The sequence below is a fragment of the Molossus molossus genome, unplaced genomic scaffold, assembly GCF_014108415.1.
Source record: "Molossus molossus isolate mMolMol1 unplaced genomic scaffold, mMolMol1.p scaffold_m16_p_23, whole genome shotgun sequence".
Taxonomy (NCBI): Eukaryota; Metazoa; Chordata; class Mammalia; order Chiroptera; family Molossidae; genus Molossus; species Molossus molossus.
In genome coordinates, this window is record NW_023425359.1 from 6,435,794 (window position 1) to 6,452,261 (window position 16,468).

The 16,468-nt window shown below is 51.0% G+C and overlaps 1 protein-coding gene across 1 annotated transcript in view; it reads right to left on the reverse strand.

The window, feature by feature from the left end:
* Positions 1-11,320, reverse strand: part of DISC1 (DISC1 scaffold protein) — a 288,452-nt gene extending 277,132 nt beyond the window's left edge. Inside the window, 1 exon segment of the mRNA XM_036277622.1 lies at positions 11,239-11,320. Coding sequence (XP_036133515.1) covers positions 11,239-11,251 — 13 coding nt within the window. The 5' untranslated portion in view covers positions 11,252-11,320.
* Positions 11,321-16,468: the final 5,148 nt, after the last annotated feature.

Consider the following 16,468-nt stretch of genomic DNA (forward strand, 5'->3'; position numbering starts at 1 on the left):
GTGACCTTCCACAAGCCACTTAACCTCTCTGTGCCTCAGTTTGCTTACCAGTAAAATGGAGATAGTAACAGTACCTCTCTCATAGGGTGGTTGTGAGCATTAAATTAAATGAAGTACTATACATTGATGGAGTGCCTGGCACATGTAATAAGTGTGATAAAAATGCTGGTTATTCTTTTTACATTGCATAGCCATGTTACTCACAACATGTTTTCATCCACATGTATTTATTTTGGTCCCCACCGAAATCATGTGAATCAACCAGACCAGGAAAATAACTTCCCTTTTATAGTTAAGGGAACTGAGGCTCAGAGAAACTGACATTCAGAAACACCTGCGCCTGGCCAAGGGACAAGTGCCCAAGTCTCCCGAGTGCACTGGTCCCGGGGCACGCTCCCCGTGGGCCCTGCCGCACCTCCAATCGGACGGGATGGAAGGCGTAAGACTAGGCAGGCCAAGAAGTGGGACAAAGCTTTGCTCCAGGCCCACACACCTTGCTCTGCCTCCCGGAGCACCGCTGCTCCCAGGACCTTTGTCATGGTAACCAGAGCGCTAGGCATTTAGGATCCCACTGGGTTACCATCATGGCACACACCAGTCTCTGTGGAATGCGTGTCACTGATAATCCCTGCGGGAATGAGCACCATGACCCATGGGTCACCTATTCCCTCATTCTGAGCATCTGAAGACGAGAGTCTAAGACATGTTCACCCAACTGAGCATGTTCTTGCCGACTGAGCATGCCAACTGCAGCGATGCCAGGAAGGGCTAATGCCACTAGTGCACAGAGTTCCAGCAGCGAAGGATGGAATGAAGGATGGGCTACAAGGAGGCAGAAGAGGAAGTCAGGGTGAAGGGAGGGATGGAGGCATTCACACTACAACCCCAGGAGCTGGTACCATTTTCATTTTTTAAATAATAAAATTAAAGTTCAGAAGGTTTTAATTTTCCCCAGAACTCCCAGGTCATAGATGGCCAAAACATGTTTTGCTCGTCACTGAACAGTGAACCAGCACAATACCCTGCATTTAAGTTGCTTGATAAATGGTGAATGAATGCATGGAAGCTTGGGTGAATGATGGAAAGATGCCTGGATGGATGGATGGATGGACGGATGGATGGATGGATGGGTGGATGGGTGGATGGGTGGATGGTGGATGGGCGGATGGGCAGATGGGTGGATGGGTGGATGGGTGAGTGGATGGGTGGATGGGTGGATGGGTGGATGGGTGGGTGGATGAGTAGATGGGTGGATGGGTGGATGGGTGGAAGGGAAGGAGGGAGGGAGAAAGGAAGGACAACTGAGGCCTGTCTGATTCCAAATCACCTACTCTTTCTATAGCCTTTGCCTCCAAGTATATCACTTAGGAAATAACTTGAAGTGACAAGAAGTGAGAAGAAAGTTTTATTTTTATTTTTTCTTCAGGACAGAGGCCACAAAGAGCTCGAATCAGTAGAAAAGGACATGATGAACATGTACAGAAGGAATCATTAATAGGCCAAATTGGACCACCCATTAGGATGGCTACTATCAAAACAAAACAAAACAAAAAATGGTCCATCCCTGCCTCGTGGGTGTGTTTAAAATCCAAGCCTTAAAGAGGAAGGACATTCTGACACCTGCTGCAACGTGGACCTTAGGCTAAATATATTAAGCCAAATGCTGTATGATTCCACTCGTATGAGTTCCCTAGAGGAGTCCGATGCACAGAGACACAAACCTAGTAGAGGGTGGTTGCCGGGGTGATGGGTCATGGGTACGGAGTGCAGTTTGGGGAGACGAGGCCCTGCAGACGGACGTGGCGATGGCTGCACAGCAGTGTGAATGTGCTCACTGTCTCTGAGCTGTCCACTTAGACATGGTGAAGACATGGTCAAGTCTATGTTATATGTATTTTACCACAGTTAAAACTTTTAAAAATTTTAAGAGACCAAACTGGGTCACCACGTTCTCCACCGTTTCCCTCGGAGGTTACTGTCTGAGGATGTCCCCTGTATGGTAGATCCTGGCCACAGGACAGTCTACACAGGGCAGGGGCTCAGGGGGGGGGAGGGGACCAGTCCAAGGACTAACTCTCATTTGCCCTGTAAAACTGGCAAAATAATTTTAAAGAACAATAATCCAAAAGGAAGTAGAAAGAATATTCAATTCTGACTTCTATTACCAAAGGAAAATAATCAGCAATATTGCATCCTGAGAAAGGGGTCCTGTGAAATCTACATTATCTTTTGGCTTAAAAAGACTTTAATTAACTATTTTTTAAAGCAAGTGCCAGTTGTTCAAATAAACCTTCCAGAGCTGAGAGAGCAATGCTAAGTGGAAAATGCCTGGGGGTGGGGGGAGCACTTGGGCCTGAGCACCTCTTCCAAAGTCCGTCGATCAAGGGTTCTGAACACCCCGCGCTGGGTTCCAGCTGCTGCCTGAGGCCGTCTCCATGGACCATGTTCTTCCCCGGGTTCGGATAAGATGCCTCCAGGCGGGAGCTGCATGAGAGGGCTCCGCTCCGCACCCACTTGGGGCTCAGACCTCCTGCACCCTGGCGTGGGCCTCCCCAGACGGTGGCCTGAGAAGCAGAGATGCCCCCACTCTCAGTCCTGACCCCCAGGGGAGGGCAGAGGGGCTCACAGAGCCAGATCTGGAGGGCACTTCCGGAATGAGCTAGAAGGATTAGATGAAACCCATGTTGGACAGACGGCCACTCTGAAACCTCTAGGAAGGACCCCTTTTTTCATTTTTTTTTCATTTTTATTTTTTGACGAAGTTTATGATGTCCCCTCTGACCAGAATCAATGCTCACTTATATATCCTGCCTGAAACCCTGACTCGTGGGCGTGTTTAAAATCCAAGTCCTGCCAGGGCCCCTGCAGTTAAGAAAGGGTTTGAGCCCTGGCCGGTTTTTTTTGGTACCAAAAAAAAAAGGGGGTTTGATCAGCCAGACTTTGAGAAGATCCCCTCCTGTCACCTAAGGCTCAGGGCAGGAAGTAGATGGTGGCAAAGCCGGGGAGCCAGCTGTGCCCTCTGTTCTCTGTGGTTCTCTCTGCCCATCTGGCCCCAGAACGTCTGCCCAGAGAGAGACCCTCTGGTGGTGTTCTCTCCCCACCACAGCCTCCTCCACCACGGCCCCCCTCCACCACGCCTCCCCATCCACCACGGCCCCACCACGGCCCCCCCTCCACCACGGCCCCCCCTCCACCACGGCCCCCCTCCACCACGGCCCCCCCTCCACCACGGCCCCCCTCCACCACGGCCCCCCCTCCACCACGGCCCCCCTCCACCACGGCCCCCCACCACAGCCCCCTCCACCACGGCCCCCCCTCCACACCTCCCTCTCACAACACCCCCACCACGGCCCCTCCATAGCCCCCCCTCCACCATGGCCCCCCTCCACCATGGCCCCCCTCCACCACGGCCCCCCACCACCACGGCCCCCCTCCACTACGGCCCCCCTCCACCACAGCCCCCTCCACCACGGCCCCCCCTCCACACCTCCCTCTCACCACACCCCCACCACGGCCCCTCCATGGCCCCCCCTCCACCACGGCCCCCCTCCACCACGGCCCCCCTCTACCACAGATTCTAGGAAGGGAGCACTTCCTCTCCACCTCAGAGACCTTCTGGTCCCTGGTATGGAGGATCCTCATCTCCACCATCTGGCCCATGAGTTCTGAGATTAAAGGATAGTGAGAGAAAGATCTCAGAATAGACCCAGACGTCAGAGTGAGGCAGGGAACGGGAGGGAAGGGTAGACAATCGGAGCCAAACAACCTGAGCAACTTATAGTCACTAGTCCATCCAGATCTTATCTTCCTACCCAAGGACACTCGAGAGCAAATGGTTCACACCTCTCCTCCCCAACCAGAGATCAAATAGCGTAAATCACCCTGGTCAGGGAGACAAATAACAGAGACCCAGTTGGTGCCATCTGTGCCAGCCAAACCCAAGGACAGATGGAGTCAGGGGGACAAGTGACAACAAACCCGGTTGGAACCAAACGAACCCAAGCTGGAGGGAAAGGTGAGCAGCAACTGCACCTGGCCCCTGTCCGTGCTCACTTGGAGCATCGGTACCTGAAGAGCACACCTGGGAGCTGATGCCGCTGTGCTGAGACCTGCCCGGGCCTCCCCTGGGGCTCCTGCCTGCAGAAAAGAGAACCCTCGAAACGAGGCGCCAGCACACGCTCCCTGGAGCAGGCCCATGCTCTCCTCTTCCCGGTGCGGACCTTTCTCCGAAACTCCAAGGGTCCCCGCAAGACTTGCACCCAGCGGAGCAGTGGCGGCTGGTCCCGGGCTAGCCCTGAACCTCCCTCCGAGGCCCCCTTTGCGCGGACCTCAGGAGCTGAAAGCAGCCCCACCTCGGCCCCCTCTGTCGCTGGGACGCCTGCTTCCCAGGGACTCGCTCCTTCCCGTGATGTTTCTAGAGCCGAAACCGCTCTCCTAGGTGCTCTACTGCTGCTTCTTCCACCCAAGCCCTTCCTTCGCTTCACTGTCCTCAGCCTTGATAGACGCTCTCTCAAGCCATCTAAGTCTTCCCTGCACCAAGTAGAGAACCCACACACCACAGGCCGGCCTGAGTCAGACCCACTCGGGCTGGTCCCTTTCCGGTAACAAAAGGGCCCCTGTATACAGTCTGGAGAGGTTGCCCGGAATATCTGCTCACTGCACTTACAGGGAAAATTGGGGGAAACAATGTGAACCAGCCAGGTCAGCAAGAATCCTGTCTGCCCTGCCGGTCAAGCTCCCCCTTCATCCACCCAAATCCTTCCCGTCCTTCGGCCCCAGGTCCCCTCCCAGCAGCTGCCTGGTCCTGGTCACCAGTCCACGGGCTTCGCTGATCATCCTCGTCACTCCTTTCCCTCTATTTACTGACACCAGCACTGCTAGTTATTTCCTTTGGTGTATAGAATTGTTCCCAACTTATGCTCTAAATAAGCTTCCTCGGCTCCTTTATAATCCCCCCAAAATTTCTAGTATACAGAGAAGGCATTGCAATACACATTGGCCAAATAATACTCATACTACACATGCTCAGATGGGAGATCTAAAACATGCAATTTAGCCTGGCTGGTGTGGGTCAGTGTCGACCCTGCACCAAGAGGTCGCCAGTTCGATTCCGGGTCAGGGCACATGCCCAGGTTGTGGGCCCAGTCCCCAGTGGGGGGCGTGCAGGAGGCAACCAGTCGATGTTCTCTCTCATCAATGTTTCTCTCTCTCTCTCCCTCTCCCTTCCTCTCTCTTTCTAAAAATCAATAAAGAAAACAATTTTTTTAATTAAAAATAACTAAATAAATGAAATATACAATTTAAGAAAACATGCTACTCGTGGATTTACTTGGACGATCTTAAAACTAGACCCAAAGTGAAAATCTACACAAAATGCCCCGTGGACGTGGCTGCCCTGTGCCCCAAGGGCTCTGACACTCGGAGAAAAGCAGGTGGGCGTCCTTAAGGGGGCTCAGGGCCACTGCGGAGAACGTGGGGCGCAGGCAGGGCAGGTCACGTACAAAGCCCTCACGAACACGCCAGTATAAACCTACAGTGATGCATAAGTGAGTCTACTCTTCATGGAAGGAGTTTTAATCCTATCTGTCAGGGCCGGGGCATAAGACTTTTAGAAAACGTTCAGGTTTGCCAAAGCTTCCGAATCATGAAGAAACCACCCATCCCAGTGGATTTTCTCAGAGTCTCAGGTGCTGCCCTGAGCACGGATGCTCCTCGCCCGCTGTCGTCTCCCATCCTCCCGGAGAGCACCCGAGGCCTGGGAAGTGCCTTTGGGCCCTGGGACCGCAGCTCGTGAGCAGGGCAAGTGCTCGTGGGGAAGAATCAACCTTTACTGTGTTTCCATGTTAACTGTGCAATCCATTTCAATAAAGCAACTCCTCACTGAACACCAGCTGCTGCGGGGGCTGCAGACACGAGCAAGACACCACCCCTGCCCCCAACACTGCTTATTTGCAGGGGACGTAAGTCATGCACATAAAAACTGTCACAAGGTGGGAGATACCACTTCAATCACAGAGGAGGAGGAGTTCAACCTGAAATTAAACTAATGGGGTAAGCCAGTCAGCTGGTTGGTTAACCTGCCGGCTCTCTGCCCAGCAGAGCTGAAGACTCCATGAGGACTCCCCAGCTGATGTACCACCCCCAACACCACCTCATGGATTGAGGGGAAGAAGGGTGGTAACTCGGGGCCATTCTCTGGAACACGGGACAATGCTAACAAGTCATTTTGGCTCAAGAACTCCCCATCAGGCCCACACTTTCTTTGGTCTGCACTGTATTCTGAGACCCCGTCCTGCACAGCTCCCCTGTCTGTTTCTGTCCCCCATTTGTCCCTCACAATTTCGCTCCGTCAGCCTCTTCCGTGTCTCATTTGGCCTTGGCGTCTGCCTCTCCGAAGACCCAACCCCTGTCCTGGACAGAGCAGTGAGCCAGCACAGGTGGCCCTGCCACCCGGGGGTTGACCTTCTTTGGGAGAGCAGAGACAGTAATCAAGACAGAAATACTGATGGGGTGATGAAGGACAGATTCGTGGGACCAAGCCACATATGATGGGGCACCCTTCTTTGTTCATCAGGTCTGGGAGTGACTTTCTGCTGAGATCCCACAGGTGAGTGGGAGTTATAAAAGGTCACGAGGGAAGTTGGTGGGAAGAACCTGAGAGAGGAAGGAACAAGGCCAGCTGGAGGAGCAGCTTGGAGGACACGGGGGATGGGCAGGGGACAGGATGCAGCCAGACCCTGCAGTCACACTACATGCAGCCCAGACCAGCACCACTCTAAAGTGTGTGAACGGTTGTCACCCACTGTCCTCAGCTTAGCTCTCCAGCTGAGATGGTGAGGCTGGACCAGTGATTCCCAAAGCTGGCTGCACATTACAGTCACTGGGGTGTCTTCTAAAATTCTGAAGTCCAGCCCTGCCGGAGAGGCTCAGTAGACTGAGCATCGTCCCATGGATTGAGAGGTCCCGGTTCAATTCCTGGTCAGGGCACGTGCCCAGGTTGCAGGCTCAATCCCCAGTAGGGGGCGTGCAGGAGGCAGCTGATCGATGTTTCTCTCTTACATCAATGTTTCTATCTCTCTCTCCCTTCCTCTCTCTCTCTAAAAAATCAATAAAATCTTATTTAAAATTCCAAAGTCCAGGTCACACCCCAGACAGGTGAAATCACAATGTTGGGGCACAGGATTCAGGCCCAGGGGCCTCTTGAAGCTCCCCAAGTGGTCCCGGTGGACAGCCAGGGCTGGAAAGAATCAACCTCCGCAGTGTCTTGGAATTCAAAGGATCATAAACTCGCCCTGGCTGGTGTGGGTCAATGGTTAGAGCATCAGCCTGTGCACCGAAGGGCCATAGGTTTGATTCCTGGTCAAGCCTGGGTGCATGCAGGAGGCAACCAATCGATGTATCTCTCACATCAAAGTTTCTCTTTCTCCCCCAACCCCCTTCCTCCCTTCCACTCTCTCTAAAAATCAATGGAAAAAACATCCTCGGGTGAGGATTAACAAAAAACTAAACTAAACAAAAAAAACATCACAAACTTGACGCTCAAGACACTGCAGAGGTTGATTCTCTGCAGAATCTTTCTCCTTAACTTTTTTTGTTTCTTGAAATGTGGTTTTAGCTCTTAACTGCTACACGTGGACACAATGTGGTCTGTATCTAAAATTCATCCCCATACATCTGTTCTAGATCTTCTCCCCAAAACTGGGTTTCCACGTTCAACCGGACACGGAGTCCTGGGCCCCACAGTGTGACCTCCCAGGAGGCAGGCAGGAGGCCAGCAATGCTGTGCTTGGTCTCACTTCCCTGATCCATGGGAAGGAGAACTCAGCCCACGTGGCTCGACATGCAGCCCACTGTGCTATGACTTGCAGTGTGGGGTCCTGGGACAAAGAAGGAACGAACACTGGAGAAATCCAAGTACGATCTGCAGTTTGGTTCATTGCACCAATGCTGTTAGCACTAGCAGAGCTGGGTGAAGGGAAAGAACTCCGTTACCTTTGCCACTTTTCCATAAATCTTAAGCATTCCAAAATGGAAGTTTACTTTAAAAATGTGTACACACACAGGTGCACACACGATTTATGGACCTGTACTTTGCAGCAGGAACAGGTACAGGCTCCGGAAACAGAATGCCTGAGTTTAAAAGTTAGCTCTGCTACTTTGAGTGAACGCTGGGGACTTGGGTGTCTCTCTGCTGCCTGCATTGTCCGCTCTGTAAAACGGGACCCCACCGCATGGAACTGCGGGGAGGCCAGACAACGGGATGGATTTCACCGCTCTGTCCCACGCCTGGCACAGAGCAACCATTCAAAACTGTTTTTATTTTCAATTCAGGAATAAAGACAAGACTATCATCCTGAAGCAAAGGCACCTGGATACGGCCCAGAGTTCAAGGCGAAGGTAACCCAGAGCCGCCCCAGCTGAGACTGGAAGCAGTTTTCTGTACTGAGACTTCTGGGAGCCAGTGGGGATCTACACACACACACACACACACACACACACAGCACACAGGCACACACACACATATACACATATCACACATACACGCACAGCACATATGCACACATACATACACACAGCACACAGGCACACATATACACACAGCACTCATGCAAACAGAGCATCCAGCGCCGTGTCACATGACACTCTACCTATGCTCTCTTGTTGACCAATCCCCGAGCAACTCTCTCTGCTCCAAGATTCTGTTCTCTGTCCTTTTCATGCCTGAAGCTCCTTCCTGCAGTTGAAGCAAGTAGTTGAGGAGTTTGGCAGCAAGAGATTCATAAACCACAGGAAAGGATTTGCTCATAAATCACTAAACAGCCTCTCTCCACTGTGCTATTAATTCTCATAAATGATTGTCTTTCGCTTTCCATGTAAAGAGCTACTCGAAAATCGGATCGCCATCTGAACACCCCCCAAGAGTGCTGCTAGCTACAGATGGGTGTCTCTAATGAATTTTTTAACTGCTGCCCTAATAAAATATGGATGAACCAGAAGGAGCCCTCTCTGTAGCTGTTATTTCCAAACAACCAAACAACTTAAGTTTCTGCCCTCGTTTTTACAGCAAAGAGCTGCCAGCGCTCACATCCCCCCACAAAAGACAGCTTTGCTCATGCCCATCCGTCTGCAAAGTTCACAGCTACCTTTTTAATGCCATGTTTTATGCACGGGCTTATTTCCTGCTTTCTAGAGGCCTTGCTTTGCATGCCAAAATGAGACGTGTTTGTTAAAAAAAAAAGAAAAAACTGATCCCAAATTGTCAGCACTTCGCACGTAAGTAGTACCCTAGAGACTGGAGCATCTCTCAGGAAGCCCCGACTCTGCACTAAATTTTTATAGTCCTCAGAATTTAAGCCCACATCAAAGGTTTGCGCCACTCGAAACGACTGACTTTAAAAATGAAACAATTACAGCGTTGCAAATGTCGTGCCCGGTGGCCCTACTAGAAAACAAGAAGAAATGCGCTATTTCCTTCCACATTTCAGTATTGGAACTTGGTGCACTGCTGTGAGGGAATAAGAAAGAACTCGTACATAATTCCTGTACTCGCTGCTGTGTGCACGGGGGTGGGAGCCGGGCGTGGCCTGTAACTTAACTGGGTCTGACATGTAAGGAAACAGTTTATAAGAGGTTACAATTGTCTTCTGTCTACCCTTGAGGTTTCTTCTTCCATAAAACCTCTCCGGTATCACTTCACATTGAGACACCACATAGCTGCCAAGTTTCAAGACGGCATGTCTGCATCCAGCAAGCTCAAACCTTTCTGACTGACTCAAACACCATTAGCATTGGGAGCTGGTGATAACGAGGCAGGGGCTGGACTGAAGTTAACCTTTGCACTACCTCCGAATAAAGGATTTGTTTAAGCATGAATGCTTGATGAAGTGTACAGTGGGGAGTACTTCGGATGTTTTAAGAGAGCAAACTGTATTCAAGTCTCCATTTACATTCGAACAGCGCAGACTGTTTACAAAGACCCGGTCTCTCCTCCCGGACAGTGTCCCGTCACGGGGAGTCTCCTGGACAAGACAGGGCACCGTCGGCTGAGACGTGCCCCCGGAGCTCTGGTGCGCGCCCATCGGAGGTGCACTCTGCGAGTGTCAGTGTTACCACGCGGTGGAAAGCAACGAAGCCCCTTTTGAACGCTTTAGTTCCCAAAGCGGCATCTTTTATGATTTTTAAATTATTTAAATGAGGTGCCACCATCTCCACCAGGCACTACTACCAGATGAGTCTTGTGTACTCTCTCACATCAGGGCCATCTGCCAGAGCAGGCAACCAGCCAGAGGTGCTGGCTGCTGCCCTGAGGGCTAGAATTCAGACGGTGGTGGTGACACATTCTTAGATGTCACTGCCGGGCACAGACCAGCGCTGAGCTAGGTCACCCACCCACCAGGGGGATGTCGCCCACGCTGCTCCCTGCCATGCTCACCAGGGAGGTGAGTGAGCAGCACTGAGGGATAGCATCCCCCAGGGGGCAGCACCGGACAGTAAGCTGTGACACTGCCTGGCTTCACAGAGCTCGAGTCACCCATGTGAACGGGTCTCCACAGCCACCCATCCGTTAGAAAAGACACTGGTGCTCACATCCCAGGGTGTAAACCTGCCTCCGCCCACTTTGAGGTCAAGTGCACTTTCTCTGAGCTGTGGTTCCCTCAGCCGGGAATGTTAATGACCCTTCCTTGCAAGGTGGTCCCTGGAAAGCCTGTGCTCTGAGCCCTTGTCCACACCGCCTGCTCTCGGCAGTGCCACCGTCTCCTAGCTGCCGACAGGCTGACGCCAGCCAGTCCCAGAGCAAACGTGTCCACAACGAAGAGCACCTGCCGGGCGAGCAAGCTGGAGCTCCCCCGCCGCTCACCCCCTTTCCTGGGCCAAGGACAGTGTACAGTAGACAGCCTCCTCCTATCTGAGCTCCAGGCTGGCCAGCCCTCTCCTTCCAGTCCTGCCTTCCTGAGTGACACCGAAGTCACCCTGGAGCACAGGATGTTCGCAGACAAGCCCCGAGTTACCCGTACAGATGACTCATCTCATCTGCCACGTGAGGTTTACCAGTTCAACATTCAGGGGCAGGGTCTGGTCACAAAACGAAGGGCTGGATCTTGATTCTGTCCACCCCGTCCAAGCGATCCTGAGCAAGTGACGGCCTGTCCGTGCATCCGTCTGCGCACGTAAACAACAGGCATGATCCCCATACCCTGAAGAACTGTTCTCAGGACACACTAAACCACCCACATGTACCTTCAAAAGCCATCAGAGCTTGTGACAAGTGGTGATATGGTCTCAGCAAATGTATGCTTCTTTCCCCAGGTCCTTCCGGGCACCTGAGTCATCACTGTGTTCTGACAGCATCTTGGGATTTTCTGGACAGTCTTTAACAAGAGGGCGGAGCTGTTCACCGTCTCCCTTCCTCTCTCTGTGTACGGGGGCGGGGCGGGGGGTCTGATAATCTATTATAGTAACATTATTCAACAGTCAGCTTCAGAGTCGGTTTTATTTGGGGTTTTTCTACTTTCCTAAGAAGACAGAAGACAATAAAGAGAAATTAAATGGGGGTGGGGAGGACATAAAGGCAAAGAAGTCTAGGGAAATTTCCAAACTATCAGAAAAAATATCAACCTGTAAGCAGTTTCTGACAAATGTAAGAAACTCGTGAAAATTTTAGCAGCTCTCTAGTTCCCTAGGGCGACAGACATCCTCTCCGTGTGGCTGCCTGGACCAGGACTGCTTCCCTCGTGAGCACTTGTTCTAGGTGAGCAGTCAAGGGAAAAGGAACATGAATTTCACATCCTCTGAAAACTCACAATCAGGGTCCACCCCTCTCCATTTACCTTTTCTTTCTTTAGCTATTTTTCTCACATTCCAGTAACAGCCAGAGGCCTATTTATTCTTTAAAGATTTGTAATAGCTACAATAGACTAGGTAAGTCTGTTTCTGCTGGGATGGGCTTTGAAACGTTGAGTTAGCTCTGGCTAACAGAACAGCACTTCCTTTGTACATGGCCTGTTTCGAAATAAACGAGACCGTCCTGGGTAACAAGTTGGCTTTAACTCACTTATTATATGGAGAAATGACTGGGGAATTGCTGTGTGGCCTCTGAGGAGTCTGGGAGAACAGGAGTCACGTCCACAAACTGGAAACGCACCGCCACCCTCCCACGTGGTACAAACGGAAGCTGGTCGCTCCTGCAAGCTGACGTCAGGGGCTGCACACCAGCCACCATGACTCGGACAGCAGTCGGGCTTCGGACGATACATCACAGGGCTATTTGTGAACACGACAAACGGAAGAGCCTAAGTGGGTTTACTGAAAATAAATCATGTCAAATTAACTTTAACTTAAACGGGAAATAAAAAAAGGGAGAAGGACAATAGCATTTACTGAGAACTCTACTCTGTGGCCGGCATGGGTAAGTCAGGGGGAAGGTGGTGGAGAGAATGTCTGGACCTCAGCCCTGGCCGGTCTGGCTCAGTGGTTAGAGTGCCGGCCTGAGGACCAAAGGGTCTTGCATTCAATTAGTGGTCAAGGGCACATACCTGGGTTGCAGGTTTGATCCCCCACCCTGGCCGGGCACATTCAGGAGGCAACCAATCAATGTGTCTCTCTCACATTGATATTTCTCTCTCTCTCTCTCTCCCCCTCCCTCCCTTCCACTCTCTCTATAGAAAAAATCCACTCTCTCAATGGAAAAAATATCACCAAGTGAGGATTAACAACAAAAGAAAAGAATATCCGGACTTCACCTGAAGGATCTGAGGAGGCCTCTCCCCACCACCTCGTGTGCAAATAGAGGTGGACACCGGTCAAGCAGGACAAACAGGTGGGTTTGCAGCAGGCGAATGGCACACAGCGTCAGGCCAACGTCCTGAACCTTGAATGCATGGCTGACTGGAGGGAGGGTCCCAGCCCCCCAACCAGGGCTCCTTCCTTGTCCTGGGCACTTCAGTATAATAGATGACAGTATCCAAACCTCAAAATATCCCCAAAGGGATGAGACTCATATACAACTGTGAAACATTATGACCAAGGAAAAATAATCCAACGAAACAATGGGAAGAAGAGGGAGAGGCCTCTACGTACCTCAGGCAACTACCAGGATCGGGGAAACCCAGAGTCACACTGAGGGCAAGGGGTCCAGGGAGGGCCCTTCAGGATGAAGATAAGACAAAGGCAGAGCAAGACCTGAGCCAAGATCTCTGCAGGATGCGGGCGGGCACAGGCCCCAGGGCAGATCTCCACACAGCATCCTGCAGGGAGACCTACAGCTGAGCGAATAAGCATGCCTGCACGGAGGAAAACGTGTAAAGAGCACACATGTCTGAGTATAAGATGAACTATTTTCTTGGGGTCAAAAACCAGCCTACAACCATTTTCACATGAAATTCTCCTTCGCACCCAGACCCCCATCTCTGGAAACGAGCTCAGCACGGCAGAGGCCTCAGAGCAAAGCCACACTGAGCATGCGCCCGGACAAGGCTGGGAGACGCAGCAGGGGGGGGACCCCAAGACCCAGCAGTCATCCCAGGGGCAACAGACGTGTCATTTTCACACCAAGACTGTGCCACGCTGCGTGGTCCCAGTGGCCTAGTGACCAATAAGCAGGACGCACAGATGCACGACTCCACGGGAGCCCACAGCTGTGTGCAGGGTGGCACAGGCTCAGCTTTCCTCACCAATAGCATCTTTCAAAGAGCGGCAGGCTTTTCCCATACTTACAATTAGAAATCCCTAGTCAGCTTTGCTTTAAATCCACCAATCCAGAGATTATGCTCGTGGGCACATTTTCAATTATACAACTAATCTTGGGAGAGGGCCACACAGGCTTAAAATCAGGAATGAGTTTGGAAGGGGGCTGTGGAAACAAGGGGACATGAGGGCCACCACACAAATGCTCCGTCTAAAGGTGAGTTTCTAGGTTAGTTTTGGTCTGCTTTCTGTCATCAGCCTTTGTTAGAATACTGGCTATAAGTTCATCGAACTGCGTTCCCAAGCAGAACTACATGCACGTGGCCACAACGGGACAAGGTAATTCCTTCGGAGCTGAGCACAGGGCTGGGTACGCTCCAGCCCCAGGAAGCTCCCCAGTGCACTGCGAGATCTGCTCTGAGGACGCACAGACCACGGATCTGAGGTGCACCTGCTCTGACCCAGCTGATGAGGGAACGTAACCATCACTCGTGGGCTGCCACTCAGGTAGCTGTGCTGGAGTGTGGTCTGGGGATGGCCTGCAGCCAAATCTCCCAGGAGGCCTATGAAGTGCAGATTTCTGAGCCCTTCCCCAGCCCTCCCAAACCAGAACTCCTGTGGCAGGAAGACAGAGAACACTGCTCTTCACAAGGGCCCTGAATTCGCGCAGCAAGTACTTCTGAGATGCCAAGGGAGGTGGTCTGAAAGGCAGAAATTTCCAAAGGACATGTACACAGATAAACAGAAGGAAAATTACACAGACTGAGTGCAAAGAGGTCCCAAAGCAACAAGGAAAATGTCAAAAGGACTATAGGCCAGAACACACCTGGGCGAGAACATCAGGCTAGACGAGACTGACCAGTCAGGGCACAGGGCTAAGAGATAAGAGAGAAGGAGAGGCAGAATACCACAGCTCAAATTTTCAGCCTTCACCTCTGTTAAAGAAAATGATCTTCAGGTTGGAAAGGATAGTGGTAGCATAACTTAGGAGAAACTGAAGCCCCGAGAGGCAAAAAGATAGAACGAGAACACCTAGCCACTTCAACTAAGTTTGTGTCCCCAAATGAGGTCTGATAAATTATGATCCAGGACTGAAGGAACTCGGGGACAGAATCACAAAAATGCACTCAGTGAGCTTTGAGAAAACAGGGACCTTCCAAAGACCAGAGATTGGCACGTGTCCTGGTTTCAAGAAGAGGAAAAGTAGTCAGCCAGAGATATACGCTGGATACAATCCTAAATGAACGCTTAGACCAACATGTTATAAGCAACGGCAGACATCTCCAAGGCAGGCAAACTCTGGGGCAAGAGAATAAAGGCAAGTTAGCCACACTTCTGTGACGCTGCTGAAATGGACAAGCTAAGAAGGTGGGGAGGGAACCACAGACGATGCCCGACGGCACGCCACCTAGATCTAACAGGCCGTTATAACATGCCTGTTTATTATTTGTGCCCGGCACTGTTCTCAACATTTTACAATGATTAGTTTGTGTCCTTCTCAGAACAGCCCTATGGCCAGCCTCTTTCTACAGATGAGGATAACTAGGTCATCGAGGAGCTGAGTAGCTTGCAACCTCACATGGCTGCTAACGGGCAAAGCAGGAATTAAAATCCAGGCGGTGTGCTCCGGAGCCATGCTTTTAACACTACACCGCTTCTCAAAACTACAGGGAATATCTGCCCGATACAGGGTGCTGTGGATGAAATTACAGCAACACCAAAATCAATACGTCGCCCGCTGCCCCTCGTCTTGAGAGGGAAAGAAGTGTTCTTCCAAAGTACCTCGCTCAGAAGAATGCAGAGCGCACATGAGTTAGGAGGAAGGTGGCTGTGGCCAACTGCTAACCTGAGGAACATTTTCGGAAAACAATTGCCTAGGAAGATTTCCCACAGGCCAGCTAGTGCCTGCCTGGGTCTTGATTCAGTTCATTCATAAAACGAAGCCATCTCAGAAGCAGCAAGTACAGCTCCAGCTGAGAAAAATGACCAAATGCAAGGGAAAAGGGAAAGGAAAAACAGTTAAGGAGATGATGATATACATTCAGGGCAACAAACACAGGGACAATAGGTGTCCCTCAAGAAGAAGAAAGAAATAGGGAACCAAAGATAGAAGAAAACATCTATGGAACGAAAATTTTTTAAAAATCTAAACCTACGGATAAAAGGTACACACACCATCCAGGAAAACACTTGAAATACTACGACCAACACCAGGATGTCCTGGTAAAATCAGTGAGCTCCAAAGAAGAAGAACGAATCCTATGGAATCTTAGAGAAACCCAGGTCACACACACAAAGGGCACGGTTCAAGCTGTCTTCCAAAGTGCATTCAGTGCCAAGTGACAATGCCTGTACAGTTTGGGAGTGGAGGTGAGGGCACTCAAGAATTTCATACCCAGCCAAGTCGTCAAACATTATGATGATAACAAACAGTCATTATCTAACACTCGTTCACTTGGAGACTTTAACAACCACGGGCCTTCATGACATAAACCAAGCGATAAATCAAGGCCCAGGACTCAGGAACGTCAAGGCCCTTACGAAAGGACTCCGGGGAGGCAGGGGATCTTCCAAGTAATGCACTAAGGCTAAACAACCCTGAAAATCATAAATACACACTAGAATAGACATGTTCTCAGGATGACTGTATAAAATAGTAGTATAGCTAATGGGAACAATCCTTTTGGACATTTGTAAAGCACCTTCCTGGCTTTTCAATGCCTTTTCCCAGCAATCTCTCTTCTAATCAACCAACCTCAGAGATGAGAAGCCTTCCGGCGCAGAG